Here is a 12,222-nt window from a genome sequence, read left to right as displayed (position 1 = left end):
CTTTGAATATATATTCTTTCAGAAGACTTTTTTTTTATTTCGACGTCAGGCCTAAATGGGTTAATCAAATCCCCCCTCCCTCTCTCTCCATTCATTCCAGGCCAAAAACCTCCGCAAGCTGATCCAGGGGACGTTCAAGCAGGTGGCCAACCTGAACGACGAGCAGAGCATCTTGAAGTTCCTGGAGATCCTCGGGCCGGTGTACCGATACGACAAGGAGTGCTTCAAGTGTGCCCTGGGGGTATGTGCCCTTCCACAGCGCGTCCTTCCTTCCGTCCTTCCCTCCCTGCTGTCTCTGTAAAACTCTGATCACAGTGCCCTGGGGGTATGTTTCCTCACTCCACAGCGCTTATTCCTTCCACTTCCCTGCTGTCTCTGTAAAACTCTGATCCGTACCCTGGGGGTACGTTTCCTCAAGCCTCACTCCTCCTTAGCGCTTCCTTCCCTGCCCTCTGTGTAAACTCTGATTGCTAGGGTTGCTCCCTGTGTTAGCCTGACCCCTACTGGTAGGACTGAGGTACTGCCTGAAACCTTGGAAGGATAAGATCCAGATGAGATCAAACTGTATATTGATCCCGTACAACAGATGAGATCAAACTGTATATTGATCCCCTACAACAGGCAGGCGTGGCTGAATCTGACAACGGGGCTTCGCTGCTTATCGGCTCAATATTCTCACGGACGGATGCTGACAGTGACTTAATGAACAAATAAATGAATAAATATGGATTTCACTCTTTTTCTCCAACTTCCTTCATTGTCCTCTTTTCCCCTACAATTTCTCCCTCGTCCTTTCCTTCACCTCATTATTCTATCGAATTTCTCTGTGTCTGTCTTTCTCTCTCACCCTCTTACTCGTGCTCCCCTTTCTGTCTTTCTAGAAGCGCTCAAACTTTCTTTCCTGCGTTGATCTCCTTACCCCCCTCCCCCCTCTCTCTCTTCTTCCCTTTCTTGTTTTTCCTATATTCATTAGTGTAGATTTTCGTCTTACACAAACTTCCCATTGGCAATAAATGGAGAATTTACGTCATATGTGTCTGAGCAAATCGGCTTGGTGTCTATTTACGTCCACAAAGATGAATGCACAGAAACGAATTTCACCCACCTTTTTCAAACTGTGATATGACGATAACGTTTATTCTGATTCTAATTATCATGAGGTCTCCATCTACCTCCAACAGTCTAGCTGGGTGATCCAGGTGGAGTTGGCCATCGGACCAGAGGATGGAATCAGCTACCTCACAGACAAAGGGTCCACGGTAAGACCCCATGCACCGACACATCCATCAGACACACCAGGGTTTATCATCCACCGACACATCCATCAGACACACCAGGGTTTATCATCCACCGACACATCCATCATCAGACACACCAGGGTTTATCATCCACCGACACATCCATCATCAGACACACCAGGGTTTATCATCCACCGACACATCCATCAGACACACCAGGGTTTAACATGGAACATTATGGATGACTTCCACGAGCACCAGGTTCGGTTGAATCTAATCCATTTCAAAGCCACTGGTTCTCGATGTGGGGCCAAGGTCCTTGAGGCGGTTCCAGGTGGTCCCCAGCAAAAAGAAAGAACAGTTTAACATTTTATGCCCTAATTTATTCTTGAGCGGTTTGATTATAGCTGACATATAAGCTCACAACGTGTTGTTACGATGTGTTCATTTGTGAGCTTGTAGATGTGAATGTGGGTGTCCTTGACAAGAACATGTTACTGAATGCTCTATTTGTGTGTCTCTTTCTCTATCCTTTCCGTGGCTCCAGCCGACCCACCTAGCCAACTTCACACAGGTCCAGTCCATTCAGTATTCTGCTATGGAGGAGAAGGACAGGAAAGCCATGCTGCAGCTCAACGTAGCCGGGGCTGCAGAGGTAACAGCCATGCCTTATTCTCTGTTGTGTGACCGTGTCTTGCACCGAACATTGCAGTTGTACAAGCTCACAATGCATTGTCACCTCAATGGGGTGGGCGCTTGCAGCAACATTGTACAACTCCATTTGAACGAGGCTTTGCATATGCTATCTCTGCCTTTCTATCTGCCTCCATTTATCTTTCTCCCTTTCAGTGTCCCTCTAATGGACTCTCTGTCAGCCTCTGTCTCTCTGTCTCTCTGCTACAAGTGGTTCTATTTAGCCCTCTGTCAATACGGCTTCTCTCTTCTATTGAATGGTAAAGAACTAGCATCTGTGTGTATGGATTTAACACTTTGTGTGTGTGTGTGTGTGTGTGTGTGTGTGTGTGTGTGTGTGTGTGTGTGTGTGTGCGTGTGCGCGTGCGCGTGTGCGTGCGCGCACCACATATAGATTCCCCATTATGGCTCCACTCAGACAGGAAGGAGTTGCACATATTATCCACTCACAGTCACTACTGTATGAGTTGAGTCTTTCACTTGGGATTGGCTCTCTTAGTATTGGGTGCACGCATGCACGCACGCACATGCCTGCCACAAAGTGAAAACCACTGATGTCAGGGGCAGCTGGAAATGTGTGTGCCTGTGTGTGCGTGCGCGCGTCTGAGAGAGAGTGAGTGAGAAACAGATTTTGTCTTGATTGACAATGGCTCTTTGTAGTTTGTACTGTGCCTCTCTTTCCCAAGGCCTTGACATTAACAACAGTGTGTGTGTGTGTGTGTGTGTGTGTGTGTGTGTGTGTGTGTGTGTGTGTGTGTGCGTGTGCGTGTGCGTGTGTGTGCAAACAGCCTCTCACAGTGACCACAGCCTCGCTGACCATGGCAGAAAACATGGCTGACTTAATTGATGGCTACTGTCGGCTTGTCTCCATGGAAACTCATTCCTTCATCGTCAGAGTACAGAAAGGTTTGCAATATGTTTATGATCCCTCTCATTTTGTTTCCTATAACTTATGACAGGAGCACTATTCTATGTATTGGTTGAGAATATAGCAGGTACTGCTCGTTTCACCATTCCTGGTGGTTTGTATTGTTATACTGCCATTTTAAACTCCTCAAAAAATGTTTAGGAACACAATTTCAGTCGATTAGTTCTCCTTCAGTAATAAAAAAGCAAGGCTTTTATACACCTACAGGCGACAGGTGTGTAGGAGAAGGACAGAGAAGTGCCCGACGTACTGAGAAAAAAAGGGACTCTCGCAAGCTGTCTTCAAATGCAGTGAAATAGTTTATATGGAAAACGGCAACGTTTCGGCCTATATACGGCCTTCATCAGGCTAATATTTATCATAAAGATTAGCCTGTTGAAGGTCGTATGTTTCGGCCTATATACGGCCTTCATCAGGCTAATATGTATCATAAAGATTAGCCTGTTGAAGGTCGTATGTTTCGGCCTATATACGGCCTTCATCAGGCTAATATTTATCATAAAGATTAGCCTGGTCGTATGTCGGCAGAAACGTTGCTGTTTCCCTAATAAACTATTTCACTGCATTTGAAGGCGGCGTGCGGGAGTCCCTTCTTTTTTCACCTTCAGTAATACCAGTTGGTATTGCATTTGATATAGTTTCTATGGGTAAAAGTACTGGACATTTGACATACTCACGTAAAGTACAAATACCTCAAAAGTGTACTTAAGTACAGTACTTAAGTAAATGTCTACCACTGGTAATGTACATGTATTGTACACTTAAGTGAATTTGTTTTTTTTTGTCCACCAGAGGGAGAAAGAGCGCTACCTTCCATCCCAAACCCAAAGTAAGTGCCTTGCTCATTTCAGTGTTTATGTGCTCCCAACATGTTTATGTTCACATGTAATTGCATTATTTTGCTACTGTACTACGGTATTGTGCTGGAGTTCTGGGTCACTCTATGGATAAAACGGATCCTATATTTCCCTTTCTGGGTAACAGTACATTTAAATGATTAGCTCATCCAGAAATAATCTAATCACGTGGCTATTCTTAATGTTTGTACTGTATGTATACAGTATGCACAGGACCATCACCTAAAACTATGCAGTGCACTGTTGCATTTCCTTTGTCAGAGACGAGAACCTTTTATGACATATAAAGGTTGAGACAGGTCAAAATAGCAGGACCTTGGGAGATATTTCACTAAAAGGTGTGAATAGCTTTTCCAAATCCACACAGGGGCCAATATATTCAGTATTCAGTTACACAAGGCCCGGTATCTTAAGTCTCAAGAATGGCTCCGTGTCACTGAGAACCAAGTGTTGCAAATGGTGTCCTTTAACAGTGGTTAATATCAACCTTTTCCGTCCGTATTAAACCCCTCAAAATAATCATAAGCGGGACCCCTCCACCCTGACAAGAACTTGGAATGTAGGGGTTGAGGCCATGACATTTTGTTTGACTGTTCCACAGAGAAAATGTTTGAAAATAGCAGATTTCCTAAACGTTTGCCTCTTTCATATAATCTGACAAATTAGCCAATGTTTGACCAGTTAGGTATTGTTAGGTATTAAACAAAATACCAAAAAATTGAAGCAGATCTACAAGCTCACAACGTCTCACGACGCGAGGCGTTGTGAGCTTGTAGATCGTCAGTTTTTGCCTCTTACTTACTTACATTATTTAACAACTTGGCCAACGTTTGACCAGTATTTATAGTATAGTTTGTTGGTTACTTTTGGGTCCTGACCCACAGGTTGAGAACCACCGTCCTTTAAGAGCGGGAGGTTTAGGGAGTTATGTCAGCAGTGTTTTGAGGTTCACATGGTGATACAGAGCAGGAGACTGTTAAACATCACACCAGCACCGTTAAGCAAACACAAGACTGAGTGCTCACACACATTCAGAAGAACCTGTGTGTGCACATGCAGCCGTTCTCAACCCGTGGGACGATATTACAAGTGGGCCCCCACATAAAAAACTGGCAACACGCTAAGATTTGAAATTATAATATAACATTAATATTTGTAAAACATATATCTCTGAGTTTTCATTGTGGTACAAATAAAAAATAAGGAACTTAGGGGCTCTATTTTTGTCCACGCTAAACCTCTTTTTTGTACTATTTTGAAAAACACATTTAAAATAGCCAATCTATCACAACGTGTCGATGTATACGGGCTATTTTAACTACCAGTATTCAAAAAAGTTTTTCAAAATAGGAAGGAAATAAAGGCAAAGTAGTTTAGGAATAAGGGGTTTAGCTTGGATGAAAATAGAGCCCTTTAAACTTTGTACTTTGTAAGTTAAACATCAAAATGTCCGCGGCCCATCCATCTGACCACTTCACAACACGGCAGCTGAAGGAAAGACTGTAGCGTCAGATGGTCATTATATTGTGCCTATAGTGTGGGCCCTGATCCAGAAAAGGTTGAGGAGAACCTACTGTACAGTACAGTATGTGACTGGCTGCCTTGTGCAACAAACTGTTTAGCGAGCGAATGTCTACTGCGCAGTTGTTGTGTTCTGACTGCGCAGATGACTTATGATCGGATCATAAAGATCTGAGATGTCCACGTTTGACCTAAAAATGTCATGTATCTCTCTCTCTCTCTCTCTCTCTCTCTGTCTGTCTGTCTCTCTCTCAACTCTCTCTCTCTCTCTCTTTTTCTCTCTGGTCAAATAAGGAGATATGTTAAGCAGCCAAATATTTTCCGCTTAGGGTTTTTAAACACTTGGAGAGAGTCCCCTCCTCTCGACTCTCTGCTCTGCTCTGCTCTGCTCTCTCACTTCTCTCTCTCACTCTGTTCTCTATAAACTCTCCACTTGCTCTCTCTCTGCCTCGCACCTCTCTCTCTCTCTCTCTCTCTCTCTCTCTCTCTCTCTCTCTCTCTCTCTCTCTCTCTCTTTCTCTCACCTCTCTCTCTCTCTCCCCCCCTCTCTCTCTCTCTCTCTCTCTCTCTCTCCATGTTTACCTCTCCACTCGGGACGGTTGTAGGGCAGAGGGAAGTGATGTAAAGATAGTAGAAGGGGCTGACGCAGAATGAAGAAGGCAAGAGAAGAGAGAGTGAGAGAGCATGTGAGTGGGTGAGGATTGGAAGAGAGAGAAGAGGAATAAAAGTGTGTGTGTGTGTGTGTGTGTGTGTGTGTGTGTGTGTGTGTGTGTGTGTGTGTGTGTGTGTGTGTGTGTGTGTGTGTGTGTGTGTGTGTGTGTGTGTGTGTGTGTGTGTGTGTGTGTGTGTGTGTGTGTGTGTGTGTGTGTGTGTGTGTGTGTGTGTGTGTGTGTGTGTGTGTGTGTGTGTGTGTGTGTGTGTGTGTGTGTGTGTGTGTGTGTGTGTGGAGAGAGAGATGCTAGTCCTAGATAGGCAGTCAGATGATCTACCGTAGAGTAGACTGTAGGTTCACATGCTCATCTATCTTTGACTGAGTGAGGTCAGACTCTTCTCCCAGTAGGTATGTGGAGGATGCTTCTGGTTGCAGTGTGTGGCTACTAGTTGGTGCTTGTTTTTTTTCTTCTTTCTTTTACCTGAGTATTCACCACGTGTACATTCCATTCATTACTTTTTCTTCTCCATTATCCTCCAGAGTATCAAACAATGAGAAGAAATTGGAAGCAGTAAGGAGTGGAGGAGTCCGAACTATTTCGGTGTCAGGTAAGCAGCTACAACGAGGCCTCTCTCTCTCTCTCTCTCTCTCTCTCTCAGGTTTGACACAAGTCCTTTCTTTCACTACCTCGAGACCGTTATATTTTGGTTAACTTCTCCCTCCCCTCCTTTCTACGATTCAGTTTTTCCCACCTCTTCCTGTCTTATTTCCCCTTCTATGCTCATTGCTTTCCTTTTTTTTCCAGTAGAGTTACCTTGCCTTATCTTTCATGCCCGTTCTCTCTCCCTGTGTCCGTCTTGGGTCTATCTCTCTCTCCCTGTGTCCGTCTTGGGTCTATCTCTCTCTCCCTGTGTCTGTCTTGGGTCATCCCACCCGTTCTCTCTCCCTGTATCTGTCTTGGGTCTCTCTCTCTCTCTCTCTCTCTCTCTCTCTCTCTCTCTCTCTCTCTCTCATATATATCCCACCCACTCTAGTTTTCCCTTCGTACTCGTATGAACTCATTCTGTCTTTCTCTCACATGCTGTCGTTCTCTCTCCTCTTCTCTGATTGGCTGAAGACCTAGTGACCTCGTCACCTCCTAAGCCAACCAAGGCTCGGTGTTTCCTCCTCCCCTTTGTCTTCTGTTCTGAATCACCGCCCCATGGTATCCTCAGCTCTGATTGGCTAGATCTTGAGGGGAGCTTATCTGAGAAAATACAAAAAAAAAAGATTGGACTAAAGTTGGGCAGTTTTTCTCAAGATATGGACCTTAACATGTAGTACTAGTGGTGCCCAGGCAGGAATGTCTGAAACTAGCATTGGAAATTGCAAAATGGCCTTCGATGTGCTGTGTGTCTGAATTATTGTTAATGTTTAACCCATTCTGACCTGAGATCAGATTCATACGAGGTTTCCACGGGACACACACTGGTCTGATCAACCCATTCTGACCTGAGATCAGATTCTAAACAATGTCAGTCGCTCTTCGATTTTTCAAAAATAGCAGACCTACAAGCTCGTATCGCGCCACTCGGTGGCGCGATATGAGCTTGTAGATCTGCTATTTTTCAATAGCTAAAGCATAACATGATGCTAACACCAAAATGGGTGCCAGGTCAGAATGGGTTAAATTTTGAATTTAACGAAAAGGATTTATGAATATACAGTAATGTATAAATATCTGGGGGGATAAATGTCCCCAGAGCACTTTTACCTGCCCTGTCACAATCCGACTCACCTTTGAGGATAAACTTCCCTATTATTCAATTTGCTGGCTCCTCACTGCCTAATTGCTTTGACTAATCTTGATTTTTTCTTCTTGCATACATAAACTTCATGCTCACTCAAAATCTCTCTCTCACACACACACACACACACACACACACACACACACACACACACACACACACACACACACACACACGCGCACACACATACACATATGCACCCACCCACACCCACACACAATAGCTGGTTTTGTGTTGTGGTGTACTGCTGTGTATAACCGAACCAATGCTACTGTATGGCTGAGGAAAGAATGAATCATTATTATTCACTGAGAAGTAACAGTATGTCCTACTGTACCACACCTCAAGCTTATTTACGTGAGGAGGAGGAGGGGCAGTGTTTTCTTTATAGGATATTACAAGATTTTTAAGTTACGGAATAAGTTCAACTAAAAACGGACAAATGAAGAGAATGAAGCGACCCAACATAAAAAACCCCAGTAAAAGCCAGCAGCTGCTGTAGGATTCCTTGCTGACCCTTCAGTGAACTGATGGTAAATGATTGCACAGCCCCTTTGCACAGGAAGGTTGCAAAAACCTAAGCTCAAATTACCCTCCTTAAAGCTGTGTTCAGAGACCTGAATATTTACAGTATATTCGCTCGGTTCGCCCCATTTGTGCCGCACCAGGTCGCGCCTTTTACATTTTAACATGTGGAAAAGGCCTTAAATGGTGCAGAGAAAGCAGGTAGGGATGTAGCTCTGGTCCATGAGTATAGGCTATGGACCAGAGCTACATCCCTAGCTACCTGCTTTCTCTACACCATTTAAGGCCGTTTTCAAATGTTAAAATGTAAAAGACCAATTTTATTATGAAGAAAACAAGATCTTAAGACCACTAAAACAAATAGAATAAAGTTTACCTTCAGAAAAAGCGTTGTTTATAGCTTCTGAATGTAGGTCTTTTAACATGTAATGTCTATGGAGTGACGTCACGTCATCACCACTAGGTCTGGAAAGGGGGCGGGGAATGGCTGTGAGACAGGCCTATTGATATCTGAAATTATAGATTGGGGATTTGTACTTTATTGCCCAGGTTGCTGTGGGACGCTTTCTTGAACAAAACGTTGCAGTCGAGTGTTTCCGACCTGGCTGAGTGTACAGAATTCAATTCAACTGCGTCTACTCTACTGCTACAAGCTATACAGTATATACTGTATGCATTCACTGAGCTATAGTGAGAAGTATTTACAACTGAACATGCTACGTTTAACAAACTCAGGAGCCCAACCGCTCGTGTGTGTGTCAGCGTTGCATTGGTCATTGCACGTGCCACCACGCCGTCCCCCCAGATAGGAGCATGCGCGCAGTACGCATCGAATAAAAACGACCTTAACTTCACAACCTCAAGAAGGTTTACAGAGGCTGCCGAGTGTCACACCAGCGCCAATGAACATAGGAATGAGCCTGTATGCATATCAAGGGTTCATTGTGAGACCTTATTAAATCCTATAGCGGAAGGTTGTTAAGCGACGTGCGCGTGACGTCTAAATATAGCGTCCCACCAGAGATCAAATCACCAATGCAACACTGTCGCCTCATTCGTTCCCTCACTGGTTCATTTGACTGTCGATTGTTAGCACAGGGTTGTGTGTGTATAAAGTGCCTGGGTTATGTTTGAACTAACTGCTTGCTACGTGTGTCTCTGCAGCTAAACTCCTTGTTATTACACTTCCAGCCACTGTTATGTCACAGCTTTACATGAGATAACTTTTACTTTTTCCCTCTCTCCCTTGTTTCTTCTCTTTGTTTCTTCTGCCTCTCTCTCTCTCTCTCTCTCTCTCCTACTCCCCAACTCTCTCGCTCCTCCTGTCCTGTTTCCTGCATGCTCGCTCTCCCGGACCCTGCAGAAGATCTTAGTGGGGATGGTAAAGTTTTTGTCGTTTATTAATCTCTCCATGATCCCATCTTTCTTGTTCTCCCTGTACTAATATGCCACAGTTTATACACGGGAACAGGTGTGTGTGTGTGTGTGTGTGTGTGTGTGTGTGTGTGTGTGTGTGTGTGTGTGTGTGTGTGTGTGTGTGCGCGTGTGTGTGCGTGCATGCTCGTGCATTGGGTCCTTCCTTAGGGGTGTGGTTGAGTTAGATGGGTACTTGGTTGCGTGTGAGTGAGCGACGTGTTGTGTATGCATGCATACATTTTAATTGGCAGGATGTGTTTCTGTGGTATACTGTACATTGTGACTGACTCGTAACTGAAAAACCAATGCTTTTTCAGTATGGATGTTCTAGTCTCTCATGTTTCAGTGATATGAAACATGAAGCCAACATTATCTGTAGTGCACAATGAAGAGTAGGATAGACCTGCTGCCTGCTAGCTAGCTTACCAGTGTCACCATATTACGACGTGCTACTGGAAGTTTGGGTTTGCATGTGTCTGTCTGTCTGTCTGTCTGTCTGTGGGTCGGTCGGTCTGTGGGTCGGTCGGTCAGTCGGTCTGTCGGTCTGTCTGTCTCTGCATTCTTTATGAAGTGAACTGCTACTGAATTTCAGCTTTGAATTGAGCTTCCCTTAAGCCACAAGAATAAAGAGACAAAACTTAATTTAGCAGTATTCCACTTTAAGGGCAGAACTCCAGCCCCTTCTGTCCACAGGCTACACACACACACACACACACACACACACACACACACACACACACACACAGGCTACACACACAAGCCAAGCTAAGCACAGAGTGGAATAGGGAGAGGTTTGCTGGAGTTGAGAGCAATTGCATTCCTGGCTAAAATGGGCTAGCTGTAACACACACAATCACGTCACGCACACAGACACACACGTGCACACACAGACGCGCACGTACACACACACACACACACACACACACACACACACACACACACACACACACACACACACATACGCAGGCAGGCAGACACAGAATCCAAAGCACAGATTTTCTCTTCATTGGGAACAGACAGACACAGACTAGTCAAACTTAGATTCGAAACAGTACAGAGTTTTCATTCTTCAGAACCACATCAGAGCAATATAAACAACAGAGCGAGCACACACTGCAAACCTAACACGCACACACATAGTGCCACTTTCAACCTGGTGTCATTTTTTTGGCCATTTTGTTTTTGAAGTTGTTAAAAAATTTGTAGGTTTCAACAATGCGACTTGTTGAAAGCTTTTTGAGCGGACAGTATTGAAATAGGACTTAACCCATTAAAACCGGGAAAGAATCTGTGTCTTTCTAGCATTGGCTATTCAAAAATAGCATATATATACTGTGAGCTTGTAAATCGTAAAATTCTACGAATTCATAGAATCAGCCTCGGGTCTTAATGGGTTAAGTGGTTAAGCGCCAAAAGAAATTGGAGCCGCCGATTTGTCGGCGGCTCCAAAGAACAAGGTCTTTGATTAATTAAGTTGATAATGAAGCAATGGAAACCACATACACACAGGACCACAATGGAAGCAATAAGCCATCCTTTTATCATTGCTTGCATAATTGTACTTGCGGTACTGTTTGCAAATGTTAATGAAGTATTCAATCAATCAGTCAATCAAACAAACAAGCAAGCAAGCAAGCAAGCAAGAATCTTTTAGTGTTACCCACATGAAAACACTGATATAATAATAGTATTGGATCAGAACTTCATTTCTTCGCTCATGCCACTGTAGCTGACTTATCCAACCTACGTTGGCTACTGACCTACATACTGTAGTTCCTCTGCTTTATTCAGCCTGCTGACTTACATTATCTAACGTAATATGGTATATTATATATTAAAGTGTCTGTGGGGGAGTGTTTGCTCAGTCTATCGTACGGACCACTCACCTCTTACGTCAGCTTAAAGTAGCGGTACACATTATTTGTTACTGACCGTAGAGTGCAAAGCCTCACTCAGGACCATCTCAACACTTCATTCAGCTCTATCTACGAGTCTCTCTCTAATGGGTTACTATACTTTGGTCCGACATACCATTGGTCCGATCGACTACCTACTCCAAACCCTCACCCTAACCATAACCGCGAGCACGGGGCAGCACACCTAAACCTAACCCCAACCCTCTCCCGAGTCGGACCAATGCTTCTTCGGACCAATGATATGTCGGACCAAAGTATGCCTCCCCTCTAATGTGGGACAACACACTCTATCAGAGCTTGATAAATATTGAGTGGAATAGTAAGAATAACATCAACACATGTGTCACTGTTGTTTCCAACAGCTGGTTCTGCGGACAGATTTTACTCTAAACACTACCATCTGGTTAGAAGAGGCTGACGCTCTCTCTCTCGCGCTCTCAATCTCTTTTTTCCCCTCTATCTGTCAGAGCCTGCGCACAGCTTTTATTCTAAACAAAACCATCTGGATATAATACAGACTCGCTATTTCTTTATATACCTCTCTCTATCTCTCCATTCCTAGGACAGACGGTGCTCTCGTTATGTCCTTAGCGTATTTTCACCCTGTCCCTCTGTCTGTCTGTCTGTCTGTCTGTCTGTCTGTCTGTCTGTCTGTCTGTCTGTCTGTCTGTCTGTCTGTCTGTCTGTCT

At 44.2% G+C, this 12,222-nt stretch overlaps 1 protein-coding gene across 1 annotated transcript in view; it reads left to right on the top strand.

Moving 5' to 3' along the window:
- The window catches only part of LOC308332083 (focal adhesion kinase 1-like), a 68,987-nt gene that overhangs the window by 31,484 nt on the left and 25,281 nt on the right, over nt 1-12,222 (top strand). Inside the window, 8 exon segments of the mRNA XM_080787715.1 lie at nt 101-241; nt 1,182-1,259; nt 1,786-1,893; nt 2,720-2,837; nt 3,652-3,688; nt 6,430-6,497; nt 7,007-7,093; nt 9,565-9,582. Of these exon segments, the coding sequence (XP_080643841.1) occupies nt 101-241; nt 1,182-1,259; nt 1,786-1,893; nt 2,720-2,837; nt 3,652-3,688; nt 6,430-6,497; nt 7,007-7,093; nt 9,565-9,582 (655 nt within the window).

Source organism: Protomyctophum bolini (genome assembly GCF_963924005.1).
Source record: "Protomyctophum bolini genome assembly, chromosome: 17".
NCBI lineage: Eukaryota > Metazoa > Chordata > Actinopteri > Myctophiformes > Myctophidae > Protomyctophum > Protomyctophum bolini.
This window is presented reverse-complemented; position numbering and strand designations above follow the sequence as displayed.